The following is a 24090-nucleotide window of genomic DNA, read 5'->3' on the forward strand; positions in this document are numbered from 1 at the left end:
TCGAACGGCCTTAAGTGGTACCAGACACCGTAGATATCACAACGCGAATGCCGCTATCCACCAGACACATGAGTTCAATAACTCATGTACAGTTTTATAGGCATTTAAAATAAACATTATTATTTCTCACCCCACAAAGATTCTCAACATTAACGCCCTCGCAACTGGTGTAAGGAGTCCAAAACTCATATAAATATTAGCCTATTCATTAAGTACATGTATTTTCTACATGGATACCAAGTTTCAAGTCAATCGGATGCACGGTTCAGTAGTTATAACGGAACATCCATAAAAACCACTGTAGATTTATATATTAGTATAGATGATCCCACTTTCCGTACCGAAATGCACGAACGCAAGTCTTCCGAAGTCTTCAGAACACGAAAAACTTATATAGTTGTTGTATAATTTGAAAGACGTTCCTATCTTGAAGCAAAATCGGACTCTTATTTGCGAGGTGGATGGATGATCTACCCTTCAAACCAATTCACGTTTCGCAGAGCAAATAGGCAGTAAATAGTTACTTACAGATACTAGGTATACACCGCGGTATATATGCGGTAGGCAGCGGCTTGGCTCTGCCCCTAGCATTGCTGAAGTCCATGGGCGACGGTAACCACTCATCATCAGGTGGGCCGTATGCTCGTCTGCCTACAAGGGCAATAAAAAAAAAAAAAAAATGGGGTGTGGCTGTGTTATGGACACGGCCGTTTGTTGTATAATAGCCGGCAAACTTCTTGAGCATTTGTCGACGTAGTGGGGGTAAGTTCGCGCATGGTACAGTCACGTGCAAAAACATTATTTACTCTGCGTCATAATGCTATTAAATTATTAAAATCAACATATTATGTATTTATTTATATATTTATTAGAACATCAACAAAAAATATAGGCTAATAATTTAATCTTGGGGTGAAATAGATATTCCTTCTATTAAGTCAAAACTAGAGCTGTTGCCAGGTCTTGGTTCAGTTGAAGCGAAGCTGGTATTTGTAATTTTTTTTTCGTTATCATAATCTTGACCATCATCATCATCACTGTTTTCATCACCCGAGTCGCTATCATCGTGATGAGTCGACATAGGGCTCATCGGCGTAGTTTACAACTCGGTCGATTCGGTCTTCTTTTTTGTCTATAATTAATTATTTTTTGAAGATATTCGATTCGTAGTAATCGAATGTTACTTTTTTCAATTACCAGCTTCCGATTACTTTCTGTGTTTTTTTTCCATCTGAAGCCTAGCTCTTTCATAATTCGTCGTAAGCTTCATTCCAAGCCATTAAAATTTATATATTCTTTAAATTTTTCGAAGCCTTTCTACGATACGGAGTTTCGCTGCTTGTTATGTAGTTATTATGATTACATCTTTTTATTACAGATTGAACGAAACTATCCATTCCGGTAGTTTTCTTCTTCCCTGATCTTTTCTTACCCGGAGTCCGAAACAGGGCGAGCAAGCCAGAGCCTTTAGCTTCGTTAATAATGTACCTAACAGTACTCACTGATGTTTTTCTTGCTTCCGAAGTCTGTTTTACTTTTCCATATCATTCTTCCCCTGTTTTATAATGAAGCAATATACGTCGTACACAATTTTTCTACCCTTTCTTTTGAATACTACACCAGTTTGTCGCGGCATAGTGTATTGTTTATAAAAAATCAACAAACACTCAACATATAGCAATGGCAACAAAGTCAACAAGCAATTATAACAAATAACATAACGATTAATAACGATAGACTTTTTACTGTACGCAAGCGTACTTTTGGGAGCAAGCGGAACGAGGGCGCGGTGCGGGACGCAAGGTTCGACTGATCTACCAATAACGCGCTCGATACGATTTCCCCTGCCGTCGCGCCTCACCCTCACCACCAAAGTGATCTAAAATTCGGTTCTGCGCAGTCAAGGTCATTTGCTCAAGAAGTTTGCCGATTACTATACGTGAATACGTCTCGTAACGGCTTATCAATAATTTATTGATCGAAGCGTAACGGGTAATATTTCCATATAAAATATTATTATTTATGTATGTCATAATCATAAGAAGTCCTCCGGGTATACATGTTTTGTTTATGATGGCAACTTTTTTCATTTTTTTTTTTTTTTTTTATTGCTTAGATGAGTGGACGAGCTCACAGCCCACCTGGTGTTAAGTGGTTACTGGAGCCCATAGACATCTACAACGTAAATGCGCCACACACCTTCAGATATAGTTGAAGGTCTCAGTATAGTCACAACGGCTGCCCCACCCTTCAAACCGAAACGCATTACCGCTTCACGGCAGAAATAGGCAGGGTGGTGGTACCCACCCGCGCGGACTCACAAGAGGTTCTACCACCAGTAATTACGCAAATTATAATTTTGCGGGTTTCACTTTTATTACACGATGTTATTCCTTCACCGTGGAAGTCAATCGTGAACATTTGTTGAGTACGTATTTCATTAGAAAAATTGGTACCCGCCTGCGGGATACGAACACCGGTGCATCGCTTCAACACGAATGCACCGGACGTCTTATCCGTTAGGCCACGACGACTACAAAATCATTTAATGGGTTCAGGAAATAAATCAACTAAACATATAATTACTGTATTATAACTTTATTTATTATAGGTCTGTGTCATAAGCCCGATGTCGATACAGAAGCGATTTCATCATCCATCTGCGTAATTTCAACCGTCCCAGCTGCAGATGTACTGGCACCGTTGTTGATCCGCTCGGCCGCATTCATTACTTTACGTTGCCGGCACTGCTTGACTCGATCATATGGTGTTTTATTGGTACCATTCGATTGCTGTTGAGATGCCCTTTCCAACCGTATACGATCTCTGTATTTCGATTTGGCTTTTCGACGCGTATAGGCCGACATTATATATTTTGTGATATTTTTATTTTATTTTAACACCTTATTATATTCACAGTTACAATTTCACACTAATGTTATATATATAATCGATAGATTTTGACGAGAGCTAACGATTGAACGTCGTAGCTTCACCGAGTCGAAAGTTATACTAAATGGAAATCTCGATACGCAGCAAAATGACCTTCAAATGGCGGGGCTGCCCCCTCCCCCGCGCGCGATGTGTTACAGTCCTTACTTAGCGTAATAAATTCTTTGATTCTTTAGCTATCCAGTGGTGTAACTGAAATTTGGATGGAGATGATAGATATGTAGCTACAACACTAAAATGTATCCCCCGATTTTGTTATCATTCGTTTTTTTGGATTGCGTCCCTATGGAAGCAATTTTAAAGACGTATTCACGTCAAAAAACGTCCGTCGGCATCGGAGGGATTACAGCCTTAGCCCGATCCCGTTAACCTTTCCAGTCAGATTTATTCGTGTATTTCCTTCTCCAATCTGTCACCTCGCAAGTTCATAGGTGCCCTGTGTGCATAGCGCGAGATTTTTAACGTTCTCGATAGCGTAAAAGTAAACTCGTCGAATTGGAACGTTTGCCTACGTTTGCCGCCAGGGGCGCTGTTCCAACTGCATACAAATTTGAGTTAACTTTTACGCTATCGAGAACGTTTAAATTCTCGCACTAATCACATTGTTCGACGATGTCCAACCATCTGCACTTGGGCCCGCCCGTTGGGGTTCTTAACAACGTTCATTCGCATCACGTGCGATAAACATTTTTTTTTCATTTATTTGTATAGATAATATTCATTGATGCGTGTGCCAGCAGGATAATCAGGTAGGTAACAAAATAAAATCAACTTATACCAATCAACTTCTTTATTTGTTTGCATAATTTATTCATTAATTTAAAACAATCCACAGTCAAATGATTAAATATTCGGAAAATAATGAGACCAAATAGCAAAGGAAAACCATTGTGGCCGTACATTGAAGAACAATAATTTTTACAATAACGTTTCCTCATACATTTTTTTTTAAATATAAACTTGTTATTTAAAAAATGAATTTAAAGAAGGGTTGTTTTTCGTTATCATGTTATTTTAGCATTATAGAGCAAGCACATTGATTTTTATGTTATTTTTATGTGTATCTTTTTTTTTAGGTTGTATAGGTGTATTGTGTGCCATATAAAAAAGTGTATCTCATAGCTAGCTTTCAGCTTTTGTTAATAAACAAACTTTTTATTTTGATACTTGATACAAAAAAATAAACTGACACTTTTATTAGCTTTGAACATATACAATGACGTCACTGTATACCCCTGGCTTATATCGAGGCTTTTTCCCCTGCCTATTCGCTGGTAGCCTAAGGGGCTACTTCAACTTCACGCGAACGGGTAGGTGAGCTCACGGGCTCAACCTGAGAGAATTTACTAACACTAACCCTAGCAAGTGCAGGGCATCGCAGAATCTACCACCGGATCCGAAGCCGAATCAAAACTCAGTGGGCAATCCTACACGCTTCCCTCAAACAAAAACTGAAGGGAAGCTATCTATATATTAATACGTGAAGCAAAAACTTTGTATCCCTTTTTACGAAAATTGCGCGGACGGAGGAGTATGAAATTTCCCACACTTATAGAGAAGATAGAGAAGGAGTGCATAAAGCTAATGTTTTTTTAAATAATGCATAAAAGATACATTTAATCAATAAAGAAAACATTACACACACTACATACCATGTATTTGACGCACACACGCATGCATATTGCGTACTATTTATTGTCGAACTTTTGTTCTTGACGTCTGTGGTCAAATTGAGAATAGATTAAATATTGTTTGCCTTTATAAATATTTTTTATAGTGTAGCCTTGGCGAAATTTGTAATTATAGAAGTATAAAATACAATCATAATAGTGTACAAACTTACAATTCCAATTAATTGTAGTAGAATTTCGACTACTGCGGACTTTATAGCTTTAAAAACCTGAAAATGTTAACAGGCATGCGAAACACTTAATAGAAATGGTAACTTAGTCTTTTCACATTTCCATAAGCGTTTTGTCTGTCGTCTGATATTTATAATGTCATTATCCATTGACTTAACAGTGTGAACACGATCAACCCAAGATCAAATATGCAATGAAATTATCTCGACCCACTGAAAAGTTTCGACGAGAGCTTCAGTGGACTAACTATGTTAGTTTTATTAGTTCATCAAACTCTTCGGTACGGTAACCGGTAAAGTATAGACAGAGATGGGTATAAGCATACATAATTCACTCTACACAGCTTTTATTGAAATGAAAATATAAAATTCATCTTTGGCATTCATAATACTAAAGTGAAATTTTATAGAATCATAGCGCTGTTTATTCTACGCCGAATGCTAAAGAGAATATTTTGAAAATGAATCAACAACAAGAAAAGAAAATTTACTCTCAAGAAGAGATTAAAAAGATAACTCCAGGCTATAGAGGGAAACCAGACAAATTCGATCCTGCTAAGGTAGGAAAGAAGTCTGCCCCACAAAGAAAGGCGAAAGGACCCACTTCATTAGAAGTGACCCCGCCATCAGCGCTCGACAAAGCCGCAAAACCAACTCCACTCAAGAACAGTCCTATGTAGGCTGATTCCGTATTTGGAATTGATGTGGCCGTCAGGGAGCTAAACGTCAACCAGGAAATCACGCCAACTTCGCAAGATTACCTGAAATTGTCGAAGAGGTCTACTCTTCCATTGGAGACGACCAAAATCTCAACAAACAAATGACCAAAGGCATGCTAATGTACTATACAACAGCTATGTTATGGGCACGTTTGTTGGATATTAAGGCCAAGCGTGGAAACACAAACTTGACCTTCCAAGAACTGGAGTTCTACAAAGCTGTCATGCAACACGAGTATAACATACCGCAGCCAGTATATCTGTTCCTAAACGGAATTGGTGAAGTTAATGATGCTACAGGTAAAACTGTGTACCTTGCAAATCATCAACTTCCAGTGACAGTTGTACAAGGTAGTGGTGGTTATCACTCAAATGCTGTAGATGACGCATCGCACAACCTCTACGAAGAGATACCCTCAATAGGTATTTGTGGAGATGTGCTAATGGCAGAATCATCAGAAGCGGCACACCCAGTGCCAAACTTCAGGGTGCTACCCCAGAATACCAGAGCAACTCGCGCAATGTGTGGGTACTTTGGACCAATAGGAGCTCGGAAAGAGGAGGTGCGTGTTTTACTGAATTCGTTCTGTATAACCGCGAACCATTTCGACGAGACCATTGGAGGAACACGTCTTAACGTTCACCTGTTATAAAGGGTCAGTGACTATTTCATGGGATGTCCTACATTCCGAAACGAAAACGTCAAAGTTGACGCATTAACGATTGAGGGAGACGGAGTCCAACTCATCAAGTCAGTACCGACTGATGAGACCTGAAAATGTTAACAGGCATGCGAAACACTTAATAGAAATGGTAACTTAGTCTTTTCACATTTCCATAAGCGTTTTGTCTGTCGTCTGATATTTATAATGTCATTATCCATTGACTTAACAGTGTGAACACGATCAACCCAAGATCAAATATGCAATGAAATTATCTCGACCCACTGAAAAGTTTCGACGAGAGCTTCAGTGGACTAACTATGTTAGTTTTATTAGTTCATCAAACTCTTCGGTACGGTAACCGGTAAAGTATAGACAGAGATGGGTATAAGCATACATAATTCACTCTACATAGCTTTTATTGAAATGAAAACATAAAATTCATCTTTGGCATTCATAATACTAAAGTGAAATTTTATAGAATCATAGCGCTGTTTATTCTACGCCGAATGCTAAAGAGAATATTTTGAAAATGAATCAACAACAAGAAAAAAAAATTTACTCTCAAGAAGAGATTAAAAAGATAGCTCCAGGCTATAGAGGGAAACCAGACAAATTCGATCCTGCTAAGGTAGGAAAGAAGTCTGCCCCACAAAGAAAGGCGAAAGGACCCACTTCATTAGAAGTGACCCCGCCATCAGCGCTCGACAAAGCCGCAAAACCAACTCCACTCAAGAACAGTCCTATGTAGGCTGATTCCGTATTTGGAATTGATGTGGCCGTCAGGGAGCTAAACGTCAACCAGGAAATCACGCCAACTTCGCAAGATTACCTGAAATTGTCGAAGAGGTCTACTCTTCCATTGGAGACGACCAAAATCTCAACAAACAAATGACCAAAGGCATGCTAATGTACTATACAACAGCTATGTTATGGGCACGTTTGTTGGATATTAAGGCCAAGCGTGGAAACACAAACTTGACCTTCCAAGAACTGGAGTTCTACAAAGCTGTCATGCAACACGAGTATAACATACCGCAGCCAGTATATCTGTTCCTAAACGGAATTGGTGAAGTTAATGATGCTACAGGTAAAACTGTGTACCTTGCAAATCATCAACTTCCAGTGACAGTTGTACAAGGTAGTGGTGGTTATCACTCAAATGCTGTAGATGACGCATCGCACAACCTCTACGAAGAGATACCCTCAATAGGTATTTGTGGAGATGTGCTAATGGCAGAATCATCAGAAGCGGCACACCCAGTGCCAAACTTCAGGGTGCTACCCCAGAATACCAGAGCAACTCGCGCAATGTGTGGGTACTTTGGACCAATAGGAGCTCGGAAAGAGGAGGTGCGTGTTTTACTGAATTCGTTCTGTATAACCGCGAACCATTTCGACGAGACCATTGGAGGAACACGTCTTAACGTTCACCTGTTATAAAGGGTCAGTGACTATTTCATGGGATGTCCTACATTCCGAAACGAAAAAGTCAAAGTTGACGCATTAACGATTGAGGGAGACGGAGTCCAACTCATCAAGTCAGTACCGACTGATGAGACCTGAAAATGTTAACAGGCATGCGAAACACTTAATAGAAATGGTAACTTAGTCTTTTCACATTTCCATAAGCGTTTTGTCTGTCGTCTGATATTTATAATGTCATTATCCATTGACTTAACAGTGTGAACACGATCAACCCAAGATCAAATATGCAATGAAATTATCTCGACCCACTGAAAAGTTTCGACGAGAGCTTCAGTGGACTAACTATGTTAGTTTTATTAGTTCATCAAACTCTTCGGTACGGTAACCGGTAAAGTATAGACAGAGATGGGTATAAGCATACATAATTCACTCTACATAGCTTTTATTGAAATGAAAACATAAAATTCATCTTTGGCATTCATAATACTAAAGTGAAATTTTATAGAATCATAGCGCTGTTTATTCTACGCCGAATGCTAAAGAGAATATTTTGAAAATGAATCAACAACAAGAAAAAAAAATTTACTCTCAAGAAGAGATTAAAAAGATAGCTCCAGGCTATAGAGGGAAACCAGACAAATTCGATCCTGCTAAGGTAGGAAAGAAGTCTGCCCCACAAAGAAAGGCGAAAGGACCCACTTCATTAGAAGTGACCCCGCCATCAGCGCTCGACAAAGCCGCAAAACCAACTCCACTCAAGAACAGTCCTATGTAGGCTGATTCCGTATTTGGAATTGATGTGGCCGTCAGGGAGCTAAACGTCAACCAGGAAATCACGCCAACTTCGCAAGATTACCTGAAATTGTCGAAGAGGTCTACTCTTCCATTGGAGACGACCAAAATCTCAACAAACAAATGACCAAAGGCATGCTAATGTACTATACAACAGCTATGTTATGGGCACGTTTGTTGGATATTAAGGCCAAGCGTGGAAACACAAACTTGACCTTCCAAGAACTGGAGTTCTACAAAGCTGTCATGCAACACGAGTATAACATACCGCAGCCAGTATATCTGTTCCTAAACGGAATTGGTGAAGTTAATGATGCTACAGGTAAAACTGTGTACCTTGCAAATCATCAACTTCCAGTGACAGTTGTACAAGGTAGTGGTGGTTATCACTCAAATGCTGTAGATGACGCATCGCACAACCTCTACGAAGAGATACCCTCAATAGGTATTTGTGGAGATGTGCTAATGGCAGAATCATCAGAAGCGGCACACCCAGTGCCAAACTTCAGGGTGCTACCCCAGAATACCAAAGCAACTCGCGCAATGTGTGGGTACTTTGGACCAATAGGAGCTCGGAAAGAGGAGGTGCGTGTTTTACTGAATTCGTTCTGTATAACCGCGAACCATTTCGACGAGACCATTGGAGGAACACGTCTTAACGTTCACCTGTTACAAAGGGTCAGTGACTATTTCATGGGATGTCCTACATTCCGAAACGAAAAAGTCAAAGTTGACGCATTAACGATTGAGGGAGACGGAGTCCAACTCATCAAGTCAGTACCGACTGATGAGAACATCGAGCAGAACGCACGCTGGACGAGTCTAATTATTAGACCAAAGTCAGCAAATGCAAATTCTGTCTTAACGTTTGGTGCCTCATATCTTATGGAATACCAACTATATAAGCAAGCTATTGCAGGAAGCAATGCCAATTGGTGTTGTATCGAGCAAGTAGCTGCTGCAATACATTGGGAGATACCAGAACCATGGATAGCGAACAAAAACGCAAGAAGAGTTCTGCCACCGGGAATGGTTACTGAGAGGTTTGCCTCCATATCTGACTCCCAAAGGAACAGAACAAATGCAATTGTTCGAAGGATGATTATCAGTCCACGATGATCAGACAAAACGTAAGACCGCGGCCACGGCGAGTAGCATCAAGGGTACAGTCACACGATTTTAAAATTATTTAGACAAGTAAGTTCACTTACCGTTTAAGAAAGTTAATATTAAGCTTTTCTTTAATCATTTTAAAATAAACTAGCATAGGGATGCTATACGAGGTGGCTCACTGATCATTGTTAATAAGGATTATAAATGTAAGGAACGTAGAGACATTGTGACCCTCTCTGTGGAACGGATTATTGAAATGGCCTGTGTAGAGCTTGAGCGATTCATTGTAGTAAGTGTGTACAGGCCCTCGAATTCGTTATATGATTCTTTTGAAAATATAATGGAACGTGTTTTATTAAAGCTTTCTGTTTCTGATAAACATATTTTTATCTGTGGTGATTTTAATATAAATTTATTAGAAAATACAAATGCCACTATTAGATTCAGAACATTGTTAAAATCATATAACCGTAGCAATTTATTTTCAGAGCCTACAAGAATAACTACCACATCGGCAACCTGTATAGATAATATTTTCACAAATGTAAAACCTTTACATAAATGCATTATTAATCATTTAAGTTCAGATCACAGTGGACAATTGTTATCTTTTAAAATTAAATCTGTTTCAGATGTTAATAGTACAAGAAACCTGCCGTTTGTTCCTATTAATATTAGACGTTTGGAGAAGCTTAGAAGTAAAGTTTTGTCAAAAATTTCGAATGTTTGTTATAGTGAAGATCCTAATGTTCATTACATGGATTTATTTAATGTTATTAATTCTGAATTTAGTGCCATCTTTACTTCTAAAACTCTGATCTTACATAATAAAAGATCATTCAATGAATGGGCGACTGTTGGAATTCACAAAAGTAGGCAGAGATTATATGATCTCTATCATGAAAAATCATATAATCATAATAAGTCATTTCATGAGTATGTCTCTAAATATTCCAAGCTGTTTAAAAAATTCTGTACATTGGCCAAGTCATTGCACTTAGGCAATCTTATAAAAAATGCACCTGACAACATTAAAATGACTTGGAATATCATTAATAGGGAGACTGGGAATGTCAGAAACAGCAATGCTGAATTAACTTTGAAAATCAATGATAGAATAATAACTTCTCATCAAGAAGTGGCCAGTGCCTTTGAGCACTACTTTGCTGATATCCCAGCTTCTACTACAAAATCTTTAATTTCATCTCCTACCGTCGCCGAATCATTACTGCAAGATCATGTTGATAAATGCAGTGTTAACTTTAAGTTCACAAATATTGATATAAAGGACATAATTGACAATTTCAAGCTCATTAATATTAAGAAAACTGGTGATTTATGGGGAATTTCAATTAAGGTTATAAAATCCATTATTGATATAATCGCACCTTACCTTGCTACAATATTTAATGACTGTATTGATTGTGGTGTATTGTATATGTATTTCCTGATCTAATGAAATATAGTTTGTTTAAATCTGGTAGTACTTTTGACCCCTCTAACTTTAGGCCCATTTCAGTACTACCTACTTTGAGTAAAATTTTTGAAAAAAATATTTTGAAACAAGGCGGTGTCTACGACACAAGCCACCAGTGGTTAGGACTCCAGAGTGAGAAACCTCCTCACAATGCGTGCAGTATCGAGGATAACTGCTTTCTGTATTAGGCCCTTAACCCAGCTGGATAACGAAAATTTCTTAAGATGTTGATCGAAACTTTTCGCTATCAAGCCGTGTACCGACACAACTATTGGAACAATGATGGTTGAATCAACATGCCACATGGCGGTAGTCTCGTGGGCCAGGTCTAAATATTTTATTAATTTGTCCATTTCTGCCTTCACGAGGTTCTCGTCATGAGGAATGGTGACATCAACCAACACTGCTCGACGCGCAGATCGATCTATTATCACAATATCAGGTTTATTGGCATTATTATTATTATTATTTAAATTGTATTTTTTGACTGGTTATTATTGTAAATACTTTTATTTATTTAAAAAAAAAAGGAAATATTTTGAGAAAAAACAAAAAAAAAAGCCCGCTGAGTTTGTTTCGCCGGTTCTTCTCAGGACTGTGGCTTTTTTTGGAACCGGTGGTAGAGTTAACATTGTTATTTTTATTTTGACATTCAACAAGTGTGTCATACTGACATCTAAGTTGAAATAAATGATTTTGAATTTGAATTTGTCGCATTCCCCCCTAATATTAAAACAACGTTGAATTTGAAATTTAATAGAAATCTTCCATTTTATACACCCAGTGGTTTCTTTTTTTTGCTAGAGACAAACAATTATATGGACGAGTGAAAGCATATTTGGCTTAAGCGACATTTCGCTTAATAAGCGAGATTTATCTTTGTAATTAAGGTCCGTTTTATCTAGTATTAGTATCAACAATTCGATGTTTTTAAATGAATTTCGATTAAGCTTACACTATTCAAATAGCTGAGGTTTTGTTTAATTTTTTTCCAAATTTTAATCTTTAAATGGCTCTCTTGTAATGTTTTCACCTTTCACCACTTGATATGATACCGAAAAAATATGAGAACTGTGTATTTGTTTTGCGTTACTTAAATAATATTGGACTGTGCCACCATCTGGAAATGAACGAACTATAGGAATTTGTTGTAACTACTCACGCGCCATCTATCGTTTTTAGTGCGGTGACGAAAGCCTTCTCTGACGCGCCAAGAAGTGTATCAGCCTCAACACGATCAGGGAACAAATCATTAAAATAACAACAATATGTGATCAGTGTTTGATTCACAGAAAAAAATATATTTAGTCGCAAATTATTACGGCCTTTGAATCTCGACTTTTTAACCAATTTCAAAAGTTATTTTATTCTAACAATCTTCATTAATTCTTTCAACAAAACGGCGGGGAAGTTACTGATAGTTTGTTCGAATTTTGGAAGCACACAGATATCAAGTCACGGAATGAAATTGCCATTAAAATATATATGCCATAAAATTGACGAAAAAAAACATGACACAAAAAGGAGGGCATATTTTCCTCCTTGAAAATTGACGGCCGGTTCGCCATTGTCTGGTGACTGATATGGTGGTGATTGGTGGACGAGCTCACAGCCCACTTAATGTTAAGTGGTTACCGGAGCCCATTGACTTCTACAACGTAAATGCGCCACCCACCTTGAGATATAAGTTCTAAGGCCTCAAGTATAGTTACAACGGCTGCCCCACCCTTCAAACCGAAACACATTACTGCTTCACGGCAGAAATAGGCAGGGCGGTGGTACCTACCCGCACGGACTCACAAGAGGTCCTACCACCAGTCCAAAATGGAATGATCTACTGGAAACTAGCTATATATAAGAGTTGAACAGGGCAGACCGCATCATCCATCGTTATGTGTTCGTAGGGGCGAGATCCCGGCGGCCGCGTTCAGCCTCTCGTGGGCCACGCGGTGCAGGTCGGCCACTTGACGCAGAGCCGGCGTCACGTTCGTGGCCAACCACTCCTCGGTGCTCCTGGGGCCGGTCAACTTCGGCAATTGAACCTCCAGGTTCGCTTGCAACGAACTCAGCTCTGACTGCAATCTGGAAAATAAAAGACGTAATTTTTTAACAAAACTGTGATGTGTGCGATATATAAAGGAAACAAGTGTTTTGGTCGACCTAATACAAAATACATTGTTATAACCTACACTACAACTATAGTAACGTGTTTACACACTACAAAACGTTTACTAAAAATCAGCCTGCAAGAGAATGAGATAGAATATTTTTTAAAGCTACACTTCCAAACCGTGTGAACTGTACACAGTTTTCAAGATTTAAGGTTGAAGTTTATTATTGAATTATTGTATTCTGTCAAATGAAGAAAAAGCAAAACAATATCGCTAGAAAAACATAAGACAACATCGCTATCACTGACTTAGCGTTGTCTTTCAAAAGGAAACAATACAAATCGATGTGAGTATTATTGAATGCATAATTATTAAAACAGCTAAATTAAGCTAAAAGGTCGAGTAATCAGAAGCCGTATCAATATTTAAAAATATCCACTCACACTCCCGCGTCCCGGGCTATAGTTTCCAGGTGTGCCGGATTCGTGTAGTTCCTCTCCAGCTGCCACGGGTTCATCCAGGTCGTCACGCTGGGATGCATTACATTAAGGATCGAGTTAAGGAATAAACGTCACGAGGCAGATCATCAAGATCATGAGTCTATTTAGTTCGTAGGACGGTGAGCCGTTGTTGTATACCATCGAGACTTAACCCTTTAACTCCCGTGTAGGTCACTGGTGCCCTACGCGATGCACTAAAGTAATTATGCTGATTTCTAATACTAAGCACCTGGAATAATCTTTTTTTTTTTGTCTTTTAGGTCTCTTACAAATAATATTCATCCTCTGTAACTTCGGATTCGTCTTTCCCAGGGTCTACTAGATATTCCGGCGCCTTAGTAACTGTAATCGACTTAATCGGGTTAAGCCTCATATCGTTAAGGGCTCCGGTAACCGCTTAGCAAAAAACAACATACATACACTATAGACTAGGGGCAGCAGTATATCACACAATGTGGTGCGATTGTTGGTGGTGCCCTGCAGTAGGTGGGTAGGTAGGCCAGCTTACTGCTCTCCGTGCACGAAGGAGAAGGCTCTCTCCCGCAGGATGGCGAGGGAGTGCACGCAGCGCGCGAGCTGCTCGCCAGCCCACTGCGCGGTCGGCAATACGTCGCTCGACCCCACCTCTGCAATATATTGACTTCTCGTATTAAAACTGTATAATCTCAAAACTTACTAATTTTACACGGGTGTTTTAAAGGTTTAACATAATATGTGTACGATTTGTCCGCACAACCCTCTGTTGTGATAATGATAACAACTCCAATACTGATTAATTGTTTATTGATATGACTTACACTGATTGGTAACTATTTATATGATAAAAATGACATTATGCGAGTACGCGACGCCTTGCTAATGGCGGTACGCGAACTGACTCGAAAATGAATGGCTGATGTAAAATGCATCGCTATGCAATATGATGTGCGCGCTAGCCCGTATCAATATATTTTTTATATTAATCATCTTTGTAACATTTATTTTTTATTTTTTACCAATTACATTATTATCTTTTAAAGTAAGATAAAATTATGTATTAATTTTGATAATAATAGTCAAAATATAAGTAAACTAAAAAAAAAAGTAAAACTAAACTACGCTCTTTTAACAGTATTTATGAGAAAAATACTGGTGATATCAAATGTTTACGAATATTAAGTCAATTTCGAATATTTTTGGAAATTATACACTTTTAATACGACAAGGCGATATGTAGGATTAGTAAGGACGAAACCTATACAGGCTGTGAAATGGAGCGTTAAGATGCGAGTCAGAGAAAACGGTAAGAAAGGGAGAAAGAGAATAACAAAGAAAATCCTCCTGACTGAGGCTTTGCTCGCCTACCTGTCCTGGTGAAACCGGAAAGGCCTCCGGGCCAACAGTAATACCATAATCCCAAAAAAAATACAATAAATGCGCATCAGTGAAATAGTTTTATTTCATGCGCCACAAAGCAAATTCTAAGGATGTACCTATATAAAGAATGAAGATTTTAATATAATTGGATTTATTAAATTCAATTATTATATTGAATATAGTTAAATTTAATTTTATAGTTAGATTTGAATATAAAATAATTAGAATATAATTGAAATTTTTTAACAGAACAGCTCTGCGATACGACGTAGAAGTTTTTTTTGTTGTTGTTGTATTGTGTAGTTTCTATTTATAAAGGCACAGTTCAATTATTACATACAAGTGTCCATCGCTTATTGTAATGAGTCAGTCGTACACAGTGTGCCCGACATGGCAGAACTTGTGACATTAATATTGTGACAATATACATGAGAGAATTTGGAAATAACTGGTTTCATTGACTTAAGGCAGCATAACATTACTTAAAAACTATACAGGAGACCCGTATACTATTAAATAATCTTCAAATATCGTTTTTTGTTGTTTGTTTTTACAGATTAGTATATGTGTAAAGAAAAACCTTCATAGTCTTAAACTCTTTAGTTTTATAAAAAGGATTTTTCTTATATGTCATTCAGTGAAGTTTGACATTATTAAATTAAGGGCTTTAAATATTGTTTTCTCATTATACACATAACAGAAAACGCAATTAAGTCTTAATTATATCTATATTATATATATATATATAGTTATGAATACCCATAAAGTAATTTAAACGTACCCTGAGAATCGTCACTCTTGGCCAACACTTTCAGACAGCTCGACAGACTTGGCAATGACACCGGCAACAGTTCGCACAGCGTAGCGTAATGGTCGTATCTAAAAAGGAATTGATGTCATTAAGATCACTTTGATAGCTTATTGTGTAATATATTGTAGCGGGTAACCCATCTAAGGGAAGGGGTTTCGTGCTGAAGGCATGGAATCCTGTCTTCAAAAATAAAATTCGCTAAATTACAGTCGTCGTGGCCTAAAGGATAAGACGTCCGATCCATTCGTATCTAGCGATGCACCGGTGGTCGAATTCCACAGACAGGTACCAATTTTTCTAATGAAATACGTACCTAACAAATGTTCACGATTGACTTCCACGGTGAAGAAATAGCATCGTGTAATATAAATCAAACCCGCAAAATTATAATTTGCGTAATTACTGGTGGTAGGACCTCTTGTTAGTCCGCGCGGGTAGGTACCACCACCTTGCCTATTTCTGCGTGAAGCAGGAATACGTTTCGGTTTGAAGGGTGGGGCAGCTGTTGCACTGTTACAACTGAGACCTTAAAACTCATATCCCAAGGTATGTTTTGAATTTAAATATGTTTGGGACTGGGAAAAAGATAAGTTTTAGGACTCACTCCGTAGCTCGTTGATGTACTATTCTATTTTCTTACTGGCGAGAGTTGTATGTGCTGATTGATCAACAAATCACAATTTTATTGTTTTTGCACCGGCACCATGTTTTAGTTTTTTACACACTCTCCGCGCCATTTTTCACACGCGTAGTTTTTATTGTAGTGTCAACAGATGGCGTGGATAGGGGATTGAGGGAGAAATAAGGAAAAGGAAGTCCCAACAAGGTAGGTGGCGGCATTTATGTTGTATATGTCCATAGGCTCCGGTAACCAGTTAACACTAGATTCGTTCGTGAATAGGGACGTGTACAGCGCGCAGCCGACACCGGCAAAACATCACAAAGCTTTGTAGTACAAATAGATATTAAACTAAGATAAATACACATAGATGTGTATGTTCATTTGTCATTAGCTGTCCCGGAGGGAAGAGTCAATTACCTGGACCAGCCAGTCAGGATGACTCCAGCGAAGTTAATATTAGGTCCACACTTCTTGAACTCGCGCCTCCAGGCCTCATGGTTGCTCACGTAGCGACACACCGGGGATAACATCTACGGGGAAACAATAGTCATGACATCCATTAACAACTGTGCAACTTCAATTATATGAGTCGTATCAAAGGTGGCAATCTGTGCATTTGGACAAAAAAAATTTATTGATATGGCAATACAGATTGATTTGAATATAATCGTCTACTTCAAAGAATACGGTTCAAAACCTGCATTAAATAAAGTATTAACTTGACCTTGAAAGTATTAGTTATTTATCTAAGATGTTCAGAAGAGTTTTGTGACTGCCAATGGAATACAAAGTCAATAATTCGTTTTTCTGATTTACCAATAATTGTCCCAAAGTCACATTGCCGGCTTTGATAATAGTCGACTCATATATCAATGAAAACTCTGTACCTAAAATTAAATAATAGTGTAACAGATTTCGTCTTCTAGCATTAAAACTGTATAATCTCAAAACTGCCTAATTTTACAGGAGAGTGTTTTAAAGGTTTAACATGTAATATTTTTAATATTAATCATCTTTGCAACATTTTTTTACCAGTAACATTATCTGTCTTTTAAAGTAAGATAAAATTATGAATTAATTTTGTTAATAGTAGTCAAAACAAAGGTAACCTAAAAATACAAAAAAACAAAACTACAACTAAACTACACTCTTTTGATAGTATTTATTAGAAAAATACTGGCGATACCAAATGATTCCGCATATCAACTCGATTTCGAATATTTTTGGAAATTGTACACTTTTAATGCGAAAAGGCGATTTAGCATTTAATTTCAAATAATGCTCATTAACTAAGCTACACATATTTTTTATTCAACTGAATCGGTGGTGCAATAGTTAGCGGTCCTAACTGTTGTTCTAAGGGTTGTGAGTTCGATTCACACAACAGACAAATATTAGTGTGATGAACAGGTTTTTTACTGTTGATTGGGTATTTTTTATCGATATATGTATATATTTAAACATATATAGTATGTATGTCAGTCTCTGGTACCACTTAGTACTCTGGTACACAGGAAACCCTAAATTAGGGCCGGATGACCGTGAGGGATTTGGTATCAATCATTATTATTATTCCGATTTGTTCTAGGGCTTTATTGTTTCCGGTCTTACTCCATTGCTATTGTCGACATTTGAATATTGTGCTACCGAAATCACTTGGGAGCAATGAAACGAAAATAAAACACGAAATTTTATAGGTATTTGGTTTTTTATTACCTGACAACTGCCATTAGCTCCTTTGAAGGCAGACCCAGCCCAGACTTTTGGAAACAATTTTTTATAATTACTCCACAAGTCTGACTCTATTTGAAAGTACTCCATTGCACTGTAATTCCAGATGACGGGCTCCACAAGTTCACCTAGTTTGTATGCTAAAAAAATAAAATTTCACATGAAAATATGAAACGGAATATTTCTGTGTTTATCAAGTATCGGTTGAGTACTGGCAATGGATAACTAAAAAAAATTTTCAAACTAATTCAATCAATAAGAATTATACAACAAAATAACAATTATATCAATAATTTATAATTAATAAACGAAAAGTGTAAGTATCTTACCCAACAATGTATCAAGACGTATCGTCCTTAGCATGTCATCCCACATCAGAACCGTCAATTCTGGTCTTTTCTGCTTAATGAATAAGACTAATTGTTGTATGTGCTCCAAAAATAGGGAAGACAATCTGTACTCACTCCTTGCCGCTCTCTCTTGACATTCACGACATACGCCTGTATGCCATACCTATCAAATCAATTTATATTGGCAAAAGTACAAAACAAATGAAAGAGTGAACAAAAGAATACTATCACCACTTAGTAGAGTTCACTAATTTTGTGTGGAATCGTATACCTCTAGTACACTGCTTTTCAGTCTTCAAATAAGAAAGATGGAAAGAGAGCAAAATAATTTAACATAGGTATCCAATCCCAGCTCTGTTATTACCAATATTCTTAACATTTAATGATCTATCATTTGTTTGACACTTCATCAGCTGCTAGCATATTAATCTGGTATTCTATAAGCAACACTTATAAAACTATACTGTAATAATCAGCTTTAAGCTATCTATGATTATAGTCTGGTGGGACATGTACTAAACCTTGACTTATAAACAGAATACTTGTATGACTAAGCCACTCTTCACTGGGCAGCTAATTTTTTTTTTTTTTTAGCTTTTATGCGTAATACCGCCCACCGTATCTTAAGTGGTTACTGGAGCCCATAGACATCTACAACGTAAATGCACCACCCACCTTGAGATAAGGTTCTAAGGTCTCAAGTATAGCATCGTTACAATGGCTGCCCCACCCTTCAAACCAAAAAAGAATTACTGCTTCACAGCAGAAAATAGTCAGGGTGGTGGTACCTACCCGTGTGGACTCCCAAGAGGTCCTACCACCAGTAAACTCAACCATAACCAACCAATAAAGTAATAGCTGCTTATACTATAATCTAAATTAAGATTGTATATTTTATTTTACCTCATCAGCCCCAATATGAAAATATTTTGCATCTGGTTGCAAATCTAAAGCCTGGTTGACCATAGCCTTCACAATTTGTAAAGATTGGGGTTGGCTAGGACAGAGAACTGCTGGTGACCGTTGTGTCTCTCGGTAGTTCCTAAATGCTGGATGTTTTAAGACAAATTCCAGGTGCCCTATAGTTTGAACTAACTGAATCTGCAACAATAGCAATAAAAAGTCTTAAAAGTTCATTCTCATTAACATTTTCATAATTTTATGATTTTGAGAGCAAACAACTTCCAAATGCTACTATAAAGGTCCTCTGTAAGATTACTTTCATAACTTTTATAGGGCTTATTATATCATCTATTTCAGTCATAGCTGTAATGGCTACTGTAAAAGTCTACAAATGATTTCACCTCATATCTCAAAATTAGCAACAACATTCTCATCCTGTCTGTCGACTCTTGTAACTGCTAAGCACTAATTGGACCGTTTATTAATTGTGACGGAATGCAAAAAAAATATGGATATATTGGACATACTCACAGGAACTAATCCATTTTGGTTGGCAAAATCAAGGAGATGTCTGGTTTCCTCTATACTGTAAAGACCATCTCCTCCAGCATTGGCTATGCTCCCAACGATCTGCAAGTCTCCAGTATATGGGAAGGTGTCTTCCCACTCGAACAATACACCAGTCGCTCCCCATGATTTAATTTGGATAATAACCTTGTAAATAGATGAAGATAGTAGATCAAGTTATATCTTATAAATTCTGAACTTAAAATGGTTGCAACATTGTTTTAATATTTTAACAATATTTATAAATAAACTAGCTGAGCCGGCAGACTTTGTAGTGCCTCAATCGACAAATAAAAGACTTACTTTTGTATAAAATAAACTTGAAATAAACAAAAGGAATCCGTCGGGAAAAACATCAAAGGGAAAACAAAATCGTTCGTTTTATTTAGTTTCGAGCATTTTCATATTTATCTACCTTTTAAACCTTCTTTGGACTCCCACAAATAATTCAAGACCAAAATTAGCCAAATCGGTCCAGCCATTCTAAAGTTTTAGCGAGACTAATGAACAGCAATTCATTTTTATATAGAGATAGATTCATAATCCTTACTCAGCAAGATCCAACTTAGTATTAACTTTAGCTGAGGAAGTATGTTTCAAAAGCAGTGTTTTCATTGTCTACCAGTAATCCTAACTGATTTTAAATGAAAATTTGTAGCACTAGTTGCTGGTGGGTTTTGGTTGAAATTTTGTACGAATTTTTAGTAAGTGGCAATAAACTAAATATTAGTTTTTTACGTGTGCGCTAAGTGACGCGAGACATATACCAGAGTTAAATTGATACGATCAGAATTATCAAAATAAAAAATGAGAAAATCTAAAGCAATCTCTAGAGAAATCTGCAGTAGCTGTGAAGTAGGAAAACAGCGCTAAGATGTTTAACTAAATTAAAATTAAATAATGTGTTTGATGAATTATTAAATTAAATTCTGCACTAATTGTTTTAATACTACCTAGCTCTACCTATTTACGTTTATTTGAAAAAAAAACCAAAAAGTTTGTATTTACCTGTTCCAAATATTGAACTTTTAATGGGGCTCCTTTCAAATCGAAATGTACTATTCTAAAAAACACTGGCAGTTAACAAATTTTCTTTTGAAAACATTAACATAACATAGACCCAGTTTGTAAGCAGTAAGTAGAGACCGAGACAACATACTAGTAACAAAACAAAGTAAGTTAATTAACAAACCTATGCATGTTTTTACAGGTTATTTCTGTGTTTCTTCTAAACCAATTTTAATAATGTTATATTACAGGTATTGTTTTGTCCTGGTATATTATTGTGCAAATGTGCAGTGTGATCAGTGTTGCCACTTTAGATTTTTTTATGGCGCTAGGTCAAGAGAAAAATTTCGCCAGATTTCGGAAATTTTGTTAATAAAAAAACCACCACTCACCAGCTTCCGCTAAGTTTTTGAACTTGTATCAGACTAAAGAAATCCTAAGTCGATTATGTTTAGTGCCAGTTTCACCAGTTCCGTAATAAGGTATCTACGATTGGTTAAATGACAGTTTTGAATGAATGATTCGTTAGCTATAGACTACGGGAACTCATCTGGAAACTGTAAAACTGGCTCCTAATATTCTATTGGCAGTAAAATAAAACCAAATTAATCTGTTTATTTTTTAATCAGAATAGTAAATTAAGAGAAGAATAAGAATTAGAAGAGTAATGTGTGTAAATTAAAATTCTAGTCTAAAAAAATTCTAGTAAAAATCATCTACAACTTTATCATCATTCTTACTCGTAAATGCTACCGTCGACGCTTAAGGTGTTGATAGCTATAGTCTTGTGGTTTTGTAAGATTATTTTGTGTTTAGACCGTTATTAGGTGCTACGACATCGCTTGGTAATTCATAATTGAAATACTTTGCATCAATAGCTTTAAGCCTATTTTTTATAAAAATAATAGTATTTAAAAGTGGACCAGCCATCCTGTTCCGCAGTTTACTTTTTTCAATATTCATTACACTAAATACTCTTTCGATACCCGCATTTGAATGGGACAAAGTAAAAACAAAACATTCATTAACAAACGACCTCGCCTAGGAATTCCCCGGTTATAGAGTACCTAAGCTGAAAACATTATCATGAAATTTCCCTATCAAAAGTATCTTGCCAGATTCATTATTGAAAAACCGCCAAAAACCACTAAAAATAATAAATGCGTTATAGAATGCAAAAATACCACTAAACGCCTCGAAAAATCACCAGTTCTGGTGGGAAAACCACCAAGGTGGCAACACTGAGTGTGATATAGGACAAGTGACTTTTTGGCGGGAGCGCGAGGAGTGAAGTTGTGTGATTTGTTTTATTTTGTTTTGTTTAAATTAATTATTTTCATTTCACTTCGCTCCATATTATCATTTTTCATAAAATTAAGAATATAAATTAAAATAAGACATGACCTAAAGGTCTTAGTAACCATGTCATAAAATCTCATAAAAAAAAACAGGACTGTGACTAAATCAGAGTCAGGGGACAGGCAAAAGAAAGATGTCATACAGCTAAATCTATAAGCATCTCCATTTTTCACTAAAAGTCTTGAGCGAACTAATGTTATCTAAACTTTGCCTAACAGACAATATTTAATATTTTCGGCTTAATCACGCATATTTTTATTGTCGTTAATTATATTATTTTTGACTTTTAAAGGACTTTACAGTTGTCATGATCATAGACTTAATTATTAATATCCTGATAAAGACAGGAAATATTATTTATTTAAATAACTGTTTGGATTATAGATAGCTCTTTAAGCGAAATCTTAATTTTCCAATATTACTTACTTTACATTATAATTTACATTCCTTACATACTTTAAAGTTTCATTTAAGAAGGCACACTTTAACCTTTTTTTATTGCTTAGATGGACGGACGATCTCACGTCCAACCTGGTCTTAAGTGGTTATCGGAATCCATAAACATCAACAAGATAAATACCGCCACCAACCTTGAGACATAAGTTGTTAGTTTAAGTTTTATAGAACAACAGTTGCTCCACCCTTCACACCGAAACGCTTAACTGCTTCACGACAGAAATAGGCAAGACCTAGAGACCATGACGTCTTTAACCTTATTAAGCGATCACTTTTAAAATTAATTTTATTCCATTGATGGGTTTTTTATTGCTTAGATGTGTAGACAAGCTCACAGCCCACCTGGTGTTGATTGGTTACCGAAGTCCATAGACATCTACAACGTAAATGCGCCACCCACCTTGAGATATAAGTTCTAAGGTCTCAGTATAGTTACAACGGCTGCCCCGCCCTTCAAACCGAAACACATTACTGCTTCACGGCGGAAATACGCAGGGTGGTGGTACTTACCCGTGCGGACTCACAAGAGGTCCTACCACCAGTAAAAAACAAGGGTGAACAAGCTCACGGCTATTTGATGTAAGGCGGCTAAGGTCCAGGTCCACCAATGTGTCTACCAATAAAAAAAGTAAAAAAAAAAGTAAGCCTGGTCAAAACATATTGTGAGTTTTCCCAATGCAAGACCTTCCATTGAACGTATACGTCGCCGCGTCGGTTCACTTACTGTTATTGTTTAGAATTGGTATAACATATTTATATATTATCAAAATTATCGTCCATAATTATTAATAAAATATTTCGTATCTCAGGAATGTGGACAAGATAGGATCATAATAACAAATTACATTATTATTTTCGCAGCGTTTCGGTCTTTTATTAGACCTTCATCAGGCATCATAATATGAATTCCAACAATCACTATCTTACACTGCACAATTGGCTTAGTCATCATAAATTAATACAAATTAACAAAGCTCATAAATTAGTTAATTAATATTTTATATTTTAGAAATAAAGCTCACCCGACACATAAAAATTGCTGTTGCGTGACAACGGTTAGCCCTCTATCAAAACATTCGGTACATTGATGTGTACAAAGACCGAAACGTCGCAAAAATAATAATGTAATTTGCTATTAAGATCCTATCTTGTCCACATTCCTGAGATACTAGATATTTTATATTTAGCCGCTCTATGCTTAATGGGCTCTTTGACCTTCACCCTCAAGCGCCCCAATGTTTTTTGTTAAGTGGCCGACCGTTTTTTTTAACTGCGCCGCGCGGCTCCTTTATCACAAAACCGTTAATTGTAC

At 37.0% G+C, this 24090-nt stretch overlaps 1 protein-coding gene across 1 annotated transcript; it reads right to left on the bottom strand.

Annotated features, from left to right (window-relative positions):
* Positions 1-3724: 3724 nt before the first annotated feature.
* On the bottom strand, positions 3725-21266 carry LOC101742100 (hexosaminidase D). Its single transcript, XM_004926625.5, has 11 exons — positions 21148-21266; positions 20964-21018; positions 19920-20102; positions 19389-19586; positions 18465-18648; positions 18121-18275; positions 16822-16934; positions 15753-15850; positions 14124-14241; positions 13559-13645; positions 3725-13086 (listed from the first exon to the last, which is right to left on the bottom strand). The coding sequence occupies exons 1-11, from the start codon at positions 21153-21155 to the stop codon at positions 12885-12887; spliced, it is 1401 nt and encodes a 466-aa protein (XP_004926682.1). The 5' UTR covers positions 21156-21266; the 3' UTR covers positions 3725-12884.
* Between the last annotated feature and the right edge of the window lie 2824 nt (positions 21267-24090).

This window comes from Bombyx mori, chromosome 17, assembly GCF_030269925.1.
Source record: "Bombyx mori chromosome 17, ASM3026992v2".
NCBI lineage: Eukaryota > Metazoa > Arthropoda > Insecta > Lepidoptera > Bombycidae > Bombyx > Bombyx mori.